A 16,603-nucleotide genomic window follows, 5' to 3' on the forward strand; every position below is an offset into this window, starting at 1 on the left:
AGGAAGAGAACACTGAAAAGACTACAGTGTAGAGCTGTATCTCTGTGTGCTGAAGCTGCCAAGACAATGTACTTTCCTGTAAAGAATCTATAAAGTATCAACAAACAAACAAACAAACAAATCAACCTGCAATACCAAAAAAGACCACAGGGATGAGCCACAGGACTGCATACTCTACAGATCCAGTCTGAATCATTAAACACCACAATACAAATAACAAAATTAAAAGTAAAAACATTCTGAATGTGTGAAAATGCCATGATCTGAAGGCGGCTTGATATCATCAGTTAACAGTTCCTCTGTCAGAACAAGCAATCGTGTGTTATGTTTAAAGCATCTGATGTTCATGTGTTCATCAACACCTCACTGATCCTCACAAACGTCTCTAAATCATCCGCCATAAAACACATTCATTATGACAACTACGCGAATACAGGGTGTTCAGAAATACGAAGTTATAGCGATCAGTGAGCCGACAGCGCACAGAAACGGTGTTTGCACATCAGTAATAACGCGCTAGCACAGTAATAACGCACTAACACAGTAATAACGCACTAACACAGTAATAACGCGCTAGCACAGTAATAACGCACTTACACAGTAATAACGCGCTAGCACAGTAATAACGCGCTAGCACAGTAATAACGCACTAACACAGTAATAACGCACTAACACATTAATAACGCACTAACACAGTAATAACGCGCTAGCACAGTAATAACGCACTAGCACAGTAATAACGCACTAACACAGTAATAACGCGCTAACACAGTAATAACGCGCTAGCACAGTAATAACGCGCTAGCACAGTAATAACGCACTAACACAGTAATAACGCACTAGCACAGTAATAACGCACTAACACAGTAATAACGCACTAACACAGTAATAACGCGCTAGCACAGTAATAACGCGCTAGCACAGTAATAACGCACTAGCACAGTAATAACGCACTAACACAGTAATAACGCGCTAGCACAGTAATAACGCGCTAGCACAGTAATAACGCGCTAGCACATGCCTAATGTACGACTCCTGTATGTCACTGTGATCGTCTTACCATTATTACAGTCATCATCTATCAAAGCTTCATTAGTGCCACACTGGTCTTTATCCCACTGAGAGACGTAGTTGTGCAGCGTATCCTATAATGCGCTTGTGTGTTTCAGTCTGTATTTCAGCGCGAGGAGAAACGGCCTGGGCTCCGAAACAAACACACAATACTTACAAGAGTGCTTTGTTTTCATTTATTAATTATCTTTTTTAAGAATGAGTGAATTATATGAATATATTTAAATAAATGTTAAGTCATCCTGCGACCCCCTGCAGGATCACTGAAGCCCCCTAGTGGAGACCTATCAAATGACTTACAGGAGATAGCTATAATTAGTTATAGTTCATTTAAATTTAGTAACAATTTTTGCCAAACTGTGCAGCCCCACAAATAAGCACAAACCTGCTGTTCTTTATAACTTTTTGTTTAATTATTTTAAATTGCAATTTTTTATATGCAATTATCATTTGTCAAAACCACTGGCCACTGGAAATGAGTCGCTGACAAACTAAATGGTTAACTTTATGTTTTAAGATAAATTGAAACAAAAGAACAGAAAAAAACAAAAACAAAAAACAATTTCTGCGTATAAAAGTACAAGCATTGCACAGCTGGACATCATCACACACCAACATGACCAACATCGATCCTTCTCAGCCTGAGGACCTAACCATTACTCGTTCACTTCTGTCTCCAATATAACATTTACTGAAGAAAGATTGGATGTTGGCATGAAATACTCATGGGAAGTGAACATGCTATTCTCAATCTGCCACTATTTCAAAATGTATTTAGCTTGTTATCTTACTTATTCTGCACCACACAGATTGTTTGAGTTCAAGTTCACTTCCACTTCAACATTTGTCACAATGCCCGACCGTTTAAATGCTATTCTGAGAACAGTTAGCAACCAGCTAAAGGACGTGAAACCTGACATTATCTTAGACATTAGGGGAAGTTTAACTTGAAATCTTTTAACACTGAACTCCTTAGCTTGCAGTCCGCCTGGTGCTGATGATAGGAACAGTGAACATCAGATGATCAGTTTCCACAACTCAGTCTGATGGCACTACGTGCAGTCAGAATGATGATGATCAATAACCCATCATAAGAGACTGAGAAATCCAGTGAATATAAAAAAGCACGTCTGTGCTGAGGTATTGTTGGTCCACCCAGCATCAGTTGGATGGATGAATGAGGAGTTACTGTGTTAAGCAGCTTATGGCGAATCTCAGTGTCCATCGCGAACACAAACGCACAGAAACACACAGTGTAAACACAGCGACATTACCTCTGGTGTGGGACGTCGAGTCACGAGTGTCCATCGATGAAGATTAAACACCTCCTGAGACTAGTGTCATTACATTCCCAGTGTTTACACTCGGTCCATATCGACAGGCTGCGACCACGGAGTGTGTGAGCGCGCGCCCGCTGAGCGCGTCCACAGCTGCTGAACGAGCCGCATCACACACGTGTGCACGAGCCCGCGCGCGCTGCTGTCGCTGTTTATCTGATAAACGGACTTTAAATCATCAAACACTAGATCATACACTCGATATGTACAGCGACACAACACAACGTGCTGCAGCTCTTTCGTGTAGAGGTTTTTAACAGAGGAAAACCCGATTATTTGTGCCAGACAGCCGCTGATGCTGGATCATAATCCATGCACAAAATCTTTCGGTTTTCGAATTATTTCACGAAAAGATATTGAGATTAAATGTTAGGTTTGGTCCGTGTATCATCTGATCATTTCATATCCTATTTGGAAATAGGGTGACCAGATGAGATTGGCTGAAATTCGGGACGGGGGGGGGGGGGGGTCTATGGGTCTGGGGTCTGGGGTGACGGGATGGGGGGCTTCTATGATATTAGACTGCGTAGCCTATAATAAAAGATAATGAATTTCAAACCTGAACCAAACATATTTTTATTCAAAGATCAACAGTCTGTCATTATTCTTTAGTCTGCCACAAAACAATGACTGTTGTAAGTAACAGTGCGTAAATCAGACCTTTCAGTATAGCCTAACGCTAATAAGCTTAAACGAAAATAACGAGATAATTGTGTAGTGAAGTATTTTGTCCTCGCGGCTGCAGCAACTTGCGCTCTAATAATAGGCAAAATAGGCTACAGAATATTTCGTTCTGTATTGACAGGTGCAATATTTGAAAATCGATCATATATTTTTTTTATTACATTTATATCTGCATTTATGTAAAAACTTAAACTTTCAAACATCAAAATGTCATTTATTAATATGTTTTCATGTCAAAATGACATACAAACATCTTTTCCTATTCTATTTTGCCTGGAAACGCTTCCAACACGCTTGCGTGTCGCGTGAAAAATAGGCGTCGGTTCTATAGCATGCACGCGTTTTCCGCGCGTCTCGAGGCGCGCGTGTCACGCAGGCAGTGTGCAAGCTCTAACCTGTTAACAGGGGAGCCGAAATAAAAACGGACACGCCACGCAGCCAGTGTGTCGCCGGCCTCAACCTCCGCAGACAGTTTTTAATGTTTATCAGACAATAACTACTCAATATTTTGCTTTAGTATAATTTTCGGGACAATTAGGGCCAGATTCGGGATTCGGGACAACAGTTTAGATTTCGGGACTGTCCCGAATTTTTCGGGACGTCTGGTCACCCTATTTGGAAAGGAATAACGAGAAATGAAAAGACGGTGGAGTAATACCTTCTTTTAAAGGGTAACTAAACCCCTGGTCAGAGCCTGACTCCACCCACTGGCAATATTTGAAAAATGCTAGAAAAGTGGGCAGAGCCCAGCGGAGATAGAGGGGACGAACCGTGAGCGGGGGGAGGAGGGAGGGGATTTTGGCTCGATTTTTCATTTTTCGTTTGTAGTTTACAAATCGGTTTATGGGTTCGATATTTCATTTGCACACGTGGGCGGCGCTGAAACGCCCCTTTCATCTGATTGGTCAAACCGCTCCGCCTTCAGTAAGCTACGAGCTTTTCTTTCTTTCAGGCAGAATAAGAGTCAGTACGAGTGCGGCACTGACAAATGCACTGTAATAAAATAATGTCTGAAACCACCACTCACTGTTAACTACGCACAATATCTGAAGCAGAAATATGTTGCTGGTCACCTTCCCAGATAGCAATGAGTCGGCGGACCACCGTCGGCGCTCCGGCGGCAGAAGAAACGGCAGAATGGCGACATCGCAAACACGTTGGACGGCGCACCGCCGGCGGCAGCCGCTTTTTAAAAGCGGCAGCCGCCTTCGTACCGCCTTCGTTCCGCGGCCGGCCCGCCGCCGTTATATTTAAGGCGGCCCTTCCGCGGCCCGCTGGAGGCAAGCGCTATTTTCGAGCGATCTGCCGCCGCTTATTCTGGCTATATATATATATATATATTATTTAATATTTATAGCATGCAGTTTATCAAGAATAATGATTGCTCAAACCAGACAATATCCATTTGGCATTTTTATTCCACATTTCAAAGTACATTAACTGTCATTTAAACAAGATGTGTCAGATCACTGAAACATAACAGAAAAATAAATAAATAAATATTTCTTATTCAGGTTTCTTATAAAATTTTGGTAAAAAAACAAACAAACAAAAAACAGCCTTACAAGCAAATTACAACTCTTACAATAATTGTTCATATAAAGAGGACAGCTCTAGGGTGAAACAAATTACCTGTAAACATTATGACAAGTAAAGAGAATACTTGATACGAAATAATGTGCAGGATACCAAATAAATCAAAGTATGACATCACATTTACAAGCCATTTCTAACAATAGGATAAGTGGTAGTAATTTATAGTAAAGCTCTGGAGTAGAATAGACCATTATAGCTGCAATGCTGACCTGTGGCACAAGGACTTACAAGCATTATTTAAAAAAAAAAAAAAAAGAAAGTAATTTCCACAGTTAGTGATTACACTGTTAGTTAGTGAGTATAGTGTGACACTTCTGACTTCTTTAGGAGTCTTGATGTTACTGACTGCAAGATAAAGAAAGGATTCCAGTTGTCAGTGATTCTGGGGTGTCAGTAGTCAGCCTAAGTGGTCGGCTATGGGTCCCTCTCAGCTGTGCGGTGCCTTTTTCTGCCTTCACGGTCAGATGCTCCTTTCAGGTAACGCGAAACGTTAACCTAGACCGCTTCATCAGTGGCATCCTGGGTTGCCAGGTTCTTCCGGATGGCTAATTTAGAAAATACAGATCTGTCATTTCATTTGAATTGCATGAGGCCATACACATCTACTTAAATATAATTAAAAAAATATCCAACTTACTTTGAACAATGGTCTAAAGGAAAATGTCTCTAAAACATGCTTTATCCCCTACACCAAGCTGAAAATCCAAAAAAGTGTTAAATTACATTTCTCTGAAGCTTCTCATAAATAAATAAAAAATGTGAAAGGCTAAGGATTCAGACTGTAATATATGCAGTATACAATCTTAAATTTTACTTTTTAGATTACTCTATGGCTAGGAATCAGCAAACTTACAAATTGTTCCTGGAGCTTTTTATCCTGCTTCAAACTGTTGTCAAGACACGGCAAATCTTCCTGGGTGTATAGGGGGAGTAACAGATCCCCTGACAGGGATAACTCCAACAGACACAACATCGCCAAACTCTGCAAGACGTCACAGCATAAGGGTCTGATCTGCACCTACAGGGTTTCCCAGAATAAAATAGTCAGTCCTGGTCCCTCAACTACTAAACTATGACATTTATATCTAGGTCTACTACATGTACAGGTAGCCCCAGTGGGAATTAAACCAAAAACCACAGGTGCTGTTTGCAAGTTGTACCTGATTGCCCAGTGCAAGCAAACGTCTTCAACATTGTTTGTTGAACTTGCTTCACCTGCTCTTGAAGTAAGCCGCTGTCATCCGAAGCTACAAAATGAAAGGCATATGGTAATTTTGGACTTACATCACACACAAAAAAGTACAATTTAAGAAACAGTGCAAGTTCTCACCTGCTCGTGCATTGCTTTCCCTCAGGGCTTGGTTCTACATTTAAAAAATAAAATAAAACAAACAACTAAAGGCACTATTTGCAATACTGTTAAAACACTGGACATTAAGACATAGGGCTAGAATATACCTTCACAGCTGAAAACTTCATGCTTGACACGAGATGCCATTGGAGTACAAGGGCCAACAATAGAGCAATGACTTTCTCCCTCCTATTGATAATCATTGACATGTAAAAATATGTTTGAAGTTATTGCATACATTTAATGAATTGGACTTAAATGTAACACTTAGTTAAGCGCAACGTATTACATACCTCCAGAGTTTTCACCCATATGGTGCCAGGGTAAATTTGCTGCCGGGGGAGTAAAGCTTAATACTTGAGCTGGGGGAGCAAACATAACAGCTTTAATTTCAATGCAGAGTATTGCATATTCAGTAATGAAACAATAATTGAACTGTGCAAAGCTAATGGAATGTACAACACACCTCAACACCTTTCATCCAGAAACTGCTGCAGCGAATCCCATCAAGTGTCCTAGTGAAAAACAGATTATGATTAAAGGATTCATCATCTTAAAGTCAGCATGAAATCAAATTTTACAATTTGTATTTTTATATGTAATATTGTAGTGTTAATGTAAATGATTCATCTGTGCACTTCATTTTTTTTTTTATTCATGTACCCTTATAATCTTTAATCAAATACGTTACCCTTCCCTCCCCCCTCGAAACGACTTCTCTTCCGGTCATGTGCTATGGCGTGAGAACTCCCCTCAAACCGTTAGTCTGCTATGAGCAGAGATGGAGAGGAGGAGCGCTAGATAAAACCCTGCTCCTCTATTCAATATTCCCTTTCACTTGGAAATACGTCACAACACTGGAGAAAAGTCGTTTGTAACTTCCAGTCCATGCCAACTTTAAATAGAAGCAATAGTTTCCAAGACAAAAAAACTTCACAAATAACATCACTTACTTGTGCTCAAACTCTTGGCGGATTCTGGATTACTGGGGAGAAACCTGGTTCTAAGAAAGAGGAAACAGAAATTTGATGATAATAATAAAAAAAATAATAATGAATGAAAGATTCCGTTATCCACAATAAACAGACAAATAAATTACACAGATGAAATAAAGGAAAATCAAATGTACAAGTCAGACCCATTTACCTGCTCCCTTCATGAACTTAAAATGATGTTTCTCCCAGGTGCTGTGTGGAGGTGTGCAGCGGATGGCTAAATTGTTCCTTTGTCTTTTTTGCGGAGGTTAAATGGGGGCCAATGGCACATGCCCTTCGCTGAGCCACTCTTGCGGAACCACTGCAAATGGCAGATCCTCCTTGTTGATAAACTGAACAATGTGAAGCATCTAAAATAGAAGACACATTAGCATAAAGTATACTTTTTGATAAAAAAATTTCAGGCAAAATCAACAACATTAAAATGCTCACCCCTTCGAAAAAGCAGTAATTTTCACAAGTGGATCAACAGAAAACCATGTTCAGACAAACAAAATCATATAAACAACCTACATCGTTATTTTTGTAAGAAAACACCAAAAGTTAAACTAGTCTTTCTAGATGTAAAGTTTGGCTACCTACTGTAGCTAGATACATTTAACATGCAACGTTAGAACATGCTTGAACTCAGTGTAAAAAAGGTGAAACAGCATGTGGTAGCGAACACTGTAATCTAGACTAGCAGCATAATTATGTTTAGTTAGAAAACAACACAAGTTATATTGATCAGTCTTTCTTGTCGTTTAGATTTTGCTAACGTTGCCATTCCCACGTAGGCGGCAGAATAATTGTCCGTAGTTCAGGAACTGTAACGTTAGTTAATTCGACTGACCAATACTATCTTAAACCATATGTACTCACACTTGTATAAACATACATAACAGTTAAACATACTTAGAAGAAGAAAAAAACTCAACGCCAGGAAGAAACCAAGTAACGTTAGCCTAGCTAGCTATGTCAGAAACATGGCGGAAACTTTGCAAACAAGGCTAACTTACTTTAGCTTGACTAGCTGCTAGTTAGGCAAGAACAGATTTTAAGAAGAAGAACTAAAAACAATGTCAAAAATGAACATAGTAATATTGCGTTACACAAAAAGGAAAAATTTACTTACTTAAAAGATTGTATATTTCCTCTCTCCAAATACTGAAACCGTGTGACGAGACGAGTAAATCTGCTTCAGTTTTTTAGGTGCTGCCCCTCTCGACCGGTGGAGGTACTTCTCTGTTTGTGCTTTAACACTTTCTTAAACATTTGTACAGGTCGCAAAACTCGCAATTGCAAACTGCAAAGTAATCCCTTATACATATAAAAGGTAAAATAAATTAAAAATTGAGCTTGTAAAACAATGAAAGACATAACCACAATTTCCTGGAGTGACAGAGAGACAAAATATTTATAAATATTTCACTTTATCCTTCAGGTCAAAACAGGGATTTTCATGTTTCTCATAGACATTACCATGGTTGCAAATTAATAAAAAAATATAAAGCAAACCCAAGATTTTGGCCAAGTTGCAGATGTCTTTCACTGTTCACTGATTTCAAGCATTGGTGGAAAATCTAACTTCATCCATTTATTCTGCTAAATTGTTCATACCATGAATGAAATATTTATTTTAAAAACTAATCAGAATCAGAAAGATATTTATTGCCAAGTAAGTTTTACAATAGGAATTCTTTTTGGTCTATTGGTGCATCTCAAATTGTGCATAAATCAAAGAAATGTAAAGAATTGTCACCTTAAGTGAATAAAATAATTCTATATATTTTACATATTATTTCAGAGTTTCAAAGTAATTTAAATGTAATTTCCTAAACCTTATCATGGAATCAGACAGAGTCAAATCTGTTATAACCCCTAATGGCTTTGGAGCACATTTACATTTACATTTACATTTACATTTAGTCATTTAGCAGACGCCCTTATCCAAAGCGACTTACAAATTAGGACTAAATTCAGCGAGTCGTCATAAAGAGGCAAAAGCAACAACAACGCAGGAAGTGCTCAAAATACGAAGTTCAGGTATTATTCAGAGTAGCATAAGCCTGATAAGTGATGTTTCAAAGGGAAAGGAATTTTTTTTTTTTTTTTTTTTTGTTTTTTTTCTATAAGGTGTAGCAACAACAAAAATTGATATAATTCACATAATAATTATAATCGCTTTAAATGTGAAAAGTAGTTAAGATGCTGTCAGTTTCACTCATGGCTGGTCGATTTCAAAGCGGCTTGCCGCCAGCCGGCCGCGGTTCATTTAGACGGCGGCAACCGCCAGAGAGAATGAAGTCGGCGGCCCGGCGGATGTTCGCCGGCGGCATCTCGCAAGAAATGGGAGTGACGTATTCGGCGGCAAACGTTTCATCGCCGCCAGCGGGCCGCACCTATAGCCGACAGCTTGGGGCCGGCGGCAAAAAGAAGCCGTGCCGATATTTTTTGCTATCTGGGTTCGCGCTGCTGAGACTGGCAAGCGACCCCAATAATGTGAGCCACAGTATATGACAGATTATTTTAGCATGATGTATTTCCCATTGATAAATACAGTGCAAATAGTTCAAATATCTCTTTGGATAAAAGGGAAGTGGAAATAAAAATCAATAATAGGCTGAACTGTACCATGATAATATGTCCATAACATTATATGTCCGTAGATGACCTACCCATAACTGTTACATTAGAGTTAGGGGATCACATAGTTTGTACAGTATAAAAATCATTATGTCTAAAGTTCCCATTAAACATGAAAACCCAACAACCCAATGGGAATATATCCTTGTTGTGTAAAACATCCAGAGGTGGACAGTAACAATGTACATTTACTTGAGTACTGTACTTAAGTACACTTTTTGAGTATCTGTACTTTATTTGATTTTACTGAAGCCTAACTGATTTTCATTTTCAACGTTGGGTTTGTTCTTCTAAATGCGAATTTTATCATTGTTTTGGAGCACACCAGCTCATAGATAACAGTAAGGCTAACATATTCATACTAAAAGCCCAAAAACTTAAATAGGGCAGTATTTGAGGGAACAGCCATTGTGGACGTTATTGAGTGACTTATTAAATCTCACATTCAATCCCACTACTGGAACTGTGTTCTAGAAATACATGTGATATTGATATGAGGGCAGGCATAGATTCAGAGGCATAAGGGACTGTAAGTATTACACACAACAATGCAACAATAATAAAACAAGGCATTGACATTTACTTTTGATACTTAAGTACTTTTAAAAATTAGTACTTCTGTACTTTTACTTAAGTAAAAATCGGTCTTTACAACTTTTACTTGTAAAAGTAATATTTGACCAGTAGTATCTGTACTTTCACTCAAGTGAGGAAGTTGTGTACTTTGTCCACCTCTGAAAACATCTGTTCATAATCTGTGATTACACTATTCCAATACGAACAGCGCCGGGAGGTGTCTGGAGTAACTCTGCACTGATCAATCCACATTTTTAAGCCAGCTAATTTTACAGTAGACTCATATTCAGAATATCCTTCTCATACAACGCCAACGACCGCACAAATGGGCTTCCTTTGTGAAATATAGCAGACCACCGTCTGCTAGTGCTATATTATAGCTTTCCTGTAGCTCAGTGGTAAGAGCATTGCGTTAACAACGCAAGGTTGTGGGTTCGATCCCAGGGGATTGCACATGTATAAATGTATAGGATAATGCAATGTAAGTCGCTTTGGATAAAAGCGTCTGCCAAATGCATAAAAATGTTAAAAAAATATATATATTTCACAAAGCTCAGTCAGTCAGACAGATAGATATATAGATAGATGGGTAACCCTTCCTTTTACAGTCCCCTAATTACTAGATATTTACCTGGTAAATATATGGTAAGTTATAGTTGGTTATTGATAATTACCACAGGTAACAAGTATGTAAATGCAGAGAAACTACAAACTAATTACTAGGTATTTGGCCCAATGACGTGACGTGCAATTTTGATGTCCAAACCCCTTTATGAAGTCAAAATAAGGAAATGTTTAATAATAAGCACATTTATTGAATCTGTTGATCTCTGTTTATCAAATGATATAAACATATATTGAGGGTATTACAAAGTGTAAGAATTATTAGACATTATAGTCACATAATGTCATACCGGATAACTGTCCGGACCTTAGAGTGACATACAAAAAAGACAAACAAACTGTAAAAAATCTAATAAACCCTAACATCTCTGCCACAGGCATTATTGTATGAGTCTTGACAACAATATATTTAAATATTACAAAGAATATGACATCCAGTTGATTGTTACGCTTTGGAGCATTCTGTCCCAAAACTGGTTGTCAGCCAATGTCATCTGGGATAACAAGCAAACTGGAGCAATTTTATTGTGAATTTTATTTTGACACGATGTGAGACAGCATGTTACACAATCAGGAAGATTTACTATCCCATTTTAAATTATATTTCTCTTTAATTTGTCTAGGTGGATCATAATTTAGTGTTAGTACCTGGGTTTTGGAAACATTGAGTTTATAACCCGATATGGCCTCATACCCCTCAAGAAAGTTAAATAGTGTAGGGAGGGACTTTGTAGGTTGGCTCATATATAACAATATATCGTCCGCGAAGAGAGCCAATTTATGCTCTCCCGAATCCATTTCTACCCCTTTAATTGAATGGTTCTGCCTAATCCATTGGCTCAGTGGTTCAATAAATAGGGCAAATAGAAGTGGAGAGATGGGGCATCCTTGTCTCGTGCCTCGCTCTAATTGAAATGAATCCGATAAGTCCCCATTGATTTTAATCCTTGCACAGGGTTTGTCATACAATGTCTTAATTATTTCAGTGAAGTTCTTGTGATATCTAAATTTTGTTAATACCTTGTATAAAAAGTTCCATCTTACTGAGTCAAAGGCTTTCTCAGCATCTAAACTCACTAGAGCCGCTTCCACTTTGTGATTTGAAACGTGGCTAAGAACATGCAGGGTCCTTCTAATATTATCAGCTGCTTGCCTTTGACAGATGAAGCCTGTTTGATCGAGATTAATGAGATCCGGGAGAATATTTTCTAATCTTCGTGCTAAAATTGAGGTAAATAGTTTATAGTCAACATTTAGAACACTAATAGGGCGATAATTTCCACACTCCGATTTATCTTTTCCTTCTTTATGAATGACAGAAATGATTGCTTCTCTCCATGAGGGTAAAATTTCCTTTTTTTGTACTACCCAATTGAAAGCCTTTAGTAGAGACGGGGCCAGTTGCTCAAACATGGTTTTGTACCATTCAGCAGTGTAGCCATCCACCCCTGGGGATTTGATCTAGTCACGGCTACTTTTAACTCTTCCATAGTAATTTCTGCTAACAAAAATCTATTTTGCTCTTCTGACACTTTAGGTAAATCCATTGAGGTTAAAAATGCATCTATCTGCAAATCATTATTAATTTTAGGCTGCGAGTAGAGAGCTTTATAAAAAATTTCAAAACTCTGCTGTATTTGTTCTAATTTACAATATATTTCCCCTGTTTGAGTATTCTTTATTTTATTGATTGTTCTGTCTGCTTGTTGCTTTCTTAGTCTGTAAGATAACAATTTTAATGACTTCCCCCCCGTTTCATAGTATCTTTGTTTTAGGAATATAAATTTATTCTGTAATTCTTTAGAATATATATCATCTATTTCTTTAACTGTTTTCTTAATATCTTGCTTCACCTTATGATTCATTGTAGCCCTATGTTCAATCTGCAATCTTTTCAATTTAATTTCAAGTTCCTGCATTTTCTGCCTTCTAAGTTTCTTTAAATGAGATGTGATGGCTATTATCTTGCCCCTTATTACCGCCTTTAGTGCGTCCCAAAGCATTGATGGTGTCACCTCCCCATTGTCGTTTATTTCCAAGTATGATCTAATCTCGTTTTCTAAATTTAATTTGGTTTGGGGGTCGTTTAAGATATCGGAATTCATTCTCCAGACTGTGGATCTAGATTTCCTTTCTAAACACATCGATATGTAAATGGGACTATGATCAGAAATATCCATCGTACCCAATACACAGTGTTGGACCAAATGAAGATCCTTTTTAAAAGTAAGGAAGTAATCTATTCTTGAGTAAGTTGAATGAGGATGAGAATAGTGAGAATAGTCACGAGTTTTTGGATTCAGTTCTCTCCACACATCTATTATACCCATCTCTTTTAACAGGCCGTTCACCTTTTTAATCAGTGGTTTTAATTCCATTGTATTTCTAGAGCAATCCAGACTCGGATTTAGGCGTATGTTAAAGTCACCTCCACAAATTAAATTCCTTGAACTTAGTAACTATTAAATCAAACACTTCACGATAGAAATTCCACTCTGAATTTGGGGGGGCATAGACATTAAAAAAACGTACTAACCTTCCCTCTATTTTACCAGTTATAAGTACAAATCTTCCTTCCTTATCTTTCTTTTCTGAAATATGTTCATAGTTCAGTTTTGGCCACTCCTCTTTTTCGTGCTGGTTTATAGGATGCAAAATATACCTCTTTGAAGCCCATTTTGATTAACTTAAGATGTTCAGCATCATTTAAATGAGTTTCTTGTAAAAACACTACCTCCGCTCTTGCCTTCTTTAGCTTAGAGAAGATATTTCCTCTTTTAACTGGATTAAGTACGCCGTTGACATTAAATGAAACAATTTTCATGGAATAATAGTGGCAAAAGTGTCTTAACATACAGCATCCCCTTTGACAGAACTAACGTTAACTGAAACAAATTAACAAAAAACAAGTCTAAATTCCTTATTAAACATAGAAAAGATACCAAGTGAACTTCCATAATCGAAGTCGTTACCTCGACTTCTGACGAGCCATCACTAGTAGGCTGCAAGGGAAAACCCCTCTCCATAGGGTTGTAGAAGGGGCCCTTGTGGATAGCAGGTATGATCAAAGTCATTTGAGCTAGCTGTACTGCATGTCCCGATTATTTAAAACTGCGCTGAATTAACTAGGTTGTAGGTCTCTCTCAAACTGACGGCTCCCCGTCTCTCCTTCCTCTTGATAAGCTAGAAATGGAATCACGATCGAGCAGCAATTATCAAGATTAGGAATTCGCATCTTTTCTTCGGAAAGTCTGTAGCTTCTCCCTGAATGTTGGCCCTCTCCTCTGTTGGGGATCGCGAGTATCCTTACTTCGGCCGCCTCTCTGCCAAGTCATCCGTTGGATCTGCTCCATTAGGGTGCCAGGGTGACTGATAGGCTGCGCTGGAAGTCCCCGCTTTGTCATATCTTGCGTTGCTTCCTCTACTGTGTTATATGTCTTTGCTCCATCCTCATACATCACCATCAAACGAGCGGGAAACAGAGTTTTAAATTTCACTCCACTGTCCTTTAAGACTTTGCGTATCTCTGCGTACTCTCTTCGCATCTGCAGAACTCGAGGAGCGTAATCGTTGTCAATGTTGATCTGTTTTCCCTTCCAGGAGAATCCTCTCTTTTGCCATGCCTGACGAATGATCTGTTCTTTCGTTGTAAAACTTAGGAATTTAACCACGATTGATCGCGGTTGAGCGTCAGCTGGCGGCTGCTTTCCGAGTGATCTGTGGGCACGTTCAATCTGAAGCGGTGCGTCCTCCGGTAGATTTAAATTTTCTCTCAGGAGTTTTTCCAGAAACAAAGCCATCGTCGGAGAATCCTTTTCGGCACCTTCCGGCACGCCATATATTCTAACGTTATTGCGTCTTGAACGACCCTCTATGTCCACGAGTTTCTCTTCCATTTTGCTGTGCATCTTCAGCATGGCAGTGAGTACCTCTTCCGCATTCTGAATCCTTTCTTCAGCTGTCGCAATTCGACCTTCCGCCTCATCTAATCTAACGTTGATATTCGAGATTTCTGCTTTAATATCCTCAAGCTGGGTTTTATTATCTTGACGAAAATCTCTTAACTCCTTAAGAATGAGGCTCAGATCGACGATTTCTCCGGCGGGAATCACTGGGTCTTCCTCGTGGCTGCTTATCTGTGCGCTGGGAGGCGAGGACGCGGGGTTGTCGTCGATTATCTCTGTAGATTTTGTAATTTTGAATTCTTAGGTTATATATTACTTAAATCTTGATTTAAAAAGTATAGGGAGTTTTTTAGAATATTCTTTTCAGGAGCACCAGCTCTATGCTGCCATCTTGACGATGTTAACCCGGAAGTCCCCTAAAATAACATATATAATGTGGATTTTATGTAAATATGTTTATTTAGCATGAATTTACATATTTGGAAGTTGAAGGTAAAGTTTGCAGATTTCTATAGGTAGCCAAAAATACTGCCTGATTAAGATTTAAACTGAGTTTTGTCATACCGGATAACAATTTTGTCATATAGGATAACAGTTACTTTCTGTTTGACAATATATTATTATACAGTTTTCAGCTTTAATTTGTATAATTTCCATTAAAATTGTGATATTAACATATCATTACCATTGTTTAGTTAAATATTAGCAAATTATATAATTCATAATAATATTCAATTACAATTACACTTAATTATTGTCCAACCTGTCATATTGGGGAATCAGCCCCTTTAAGTCTATAAAAATGTAGTGTTCATTTAATGAAACTAATGAAATTTAGTGATTCAAGGTACTTCAACCCATTAATAAGATTTTTCTTTATAAATATGTTGTTCAATTACATGCTTTTGTAAATTTGTTGTTCAAATAAATGATGTTCAGTGAAATGAGTGAAGGTCGCCTACTTTAACCCTTTACATTATTTATGAATATTGATGTAGAGTGACTATGATCATCAATAAAATGATTCACGGTACTTTTCAGTACTAAATTAAACCTAATGTTGAAAAGTTGTGCTGTTCTGATATTCATAAACATGAAAAAATGTTTAAATGTATTTGTATACTTGCCAAATCTGGGAAGAAACTACACTGAGTTTGTGGGTAACAGTTTACACACTGAAAACCACATCTGTATTTCTTTACAGTGGAGCCTAATTAATTTCCTTGGAAAAACATTGCATAACATAAACATTAATTATTTATGAACATTATTAAGTGTTGTAAAAATGACAATTCATACAATTCATAACAACTTAAGTCAGGCGGGATAACGCTGTTTTTTTCCATTGAAATGCATTATTTCACTTCATGGAGTTGAGGAAACAATAATAACATGATACCAAGTCCTGTAAAACATTTTCAGACATTTCGCATTTTAAATCACATTGCAGTGTTAAAATGTGGGTAAAGAACTTGAACAAGTAGGGTCACGTTTAAAGAAATCACAATATAATGAGAAAAAATTGTTGTGCAAAACATTTTTTTCTGTGCTCCAAATATTGTTTACTGCATCACTTTATATATTCATTAAGTATTATTGATTTGAAAAGTTTTAATATCGTAATATTTAGAAAATGCATTAATGTTATCCCGTATGACATTTTGACTGGTGTCGTCACATGATTCTCAGTTAAACCGCTTAAAATACATTGTTTAAAATTGAGATTTTAGTAATAAGTAAAAAACACCCCCATAAAGATAATAACTACTTTGATGTGCAGTTTTAACCTTTTTGAATTTTTTATCAGTTGAAAACCTTATTTGTCACTGGCCCATTTAC

At 37.8% G+C, this 16,603-nt stretch overlaps 2 protein-coding genes and 1 long non-coding RNA gene across 7 annotated transcripts in view; all 3 read right to left on the reverse strand.

Annotated features, from left to right (window-relative positions):
* Positions 1-16,603, reverse strand: part of LOC309482596 — a 230,396-nt gene that overhangs the window by 149,036 nt on the left and 64,757 nt on the right. The window lies entirely within an intron of this gene.
* The window catches only part of lrfn2b (leucine rich repeat and fibronectin type III domain containing 2b), a 165,388-nt gene that overhangs the window by 132,841 nt on the left and 15,944 nt on the right, over positions 1-16,603 (reverse strand). The window contains exon 1 of one of the 2 annotated variants that reach the window (XM_082147910.1): positions 2,346-2,460. The exons of the other annotated variant lie outside the window; for it this stretch is intronic. The gene's annotated coding sequence lies outside the window, so the exon portion shown is untranslated. Of the gene's footprint in view, positions 1-2,345; positions 2,461-16,603 lie in introns of those variants that run through there. 2 annotated transcript variants of the gene reach the window in all.
* On the reverse strand, positions 5,160-7,460 carry LOC309481916 (uncharacterized protein). 4 transcript variants are annotated; one of them, XR_014200142.1, is made up of 8 exons: positions 7,186-7,460; positions 6,506-7,042; positions 6,333-6,401; positions 6,147-6,228; positions 6,019-6,052; positions 5,849-5,935; positions 5,542-5,706; positions 5,160-5,233 (listed from the first exon to the last, which is right to left on the reverse strand). XR_014200142.1 is itself a non-coding variant. In XM_082147024.1 (6 exons), the coding sequence occupies exons 2-5, from the start codon at positions 6,165-6,167 to the stop codon at positions 5,582-5,584; spliced, it is 231 nt and encodes a 76-aa protein (XP_082003150.1). In that variant the 5' UTR covers positions 6,168-6,228; positions 6,333-6,401; the 3' UTR covers positions 5,160-5,233; positions 5,542-5,581. The 4 variants fall into 4 exon arrangements, 2 of the variants coding, with proteins under 2 accessions (XP_082003150.1, XP_082003149.1); XR_014200143.1 differs by lacking the exons at positions 6,333-6,401; positions 6,506-7,042; positions 7,186-7,460 and adding an exon at positions 5,326-5,383 and having other exon boundaries at positions 5,542-5,670; positions 6,147-6,326; XM_082147024.1 differs by lacking the exons at positions 6,506-7,042; positions 7,186-7,460 and having other exon boundaries at positions 5,542-5,670.

This window comes from Leuciscus leuciscus (assembly GCF_965113295.1).
Source record: "Leuciscus leuciscus genome assembly, chromosome: 19".
Lineage (NCBI taxonomy): Eukaryota > Metazoa > Chordata > Actinopteri > Cypriniformes > Leuciscidae > Leuciscus > Leuciscus leuciscus.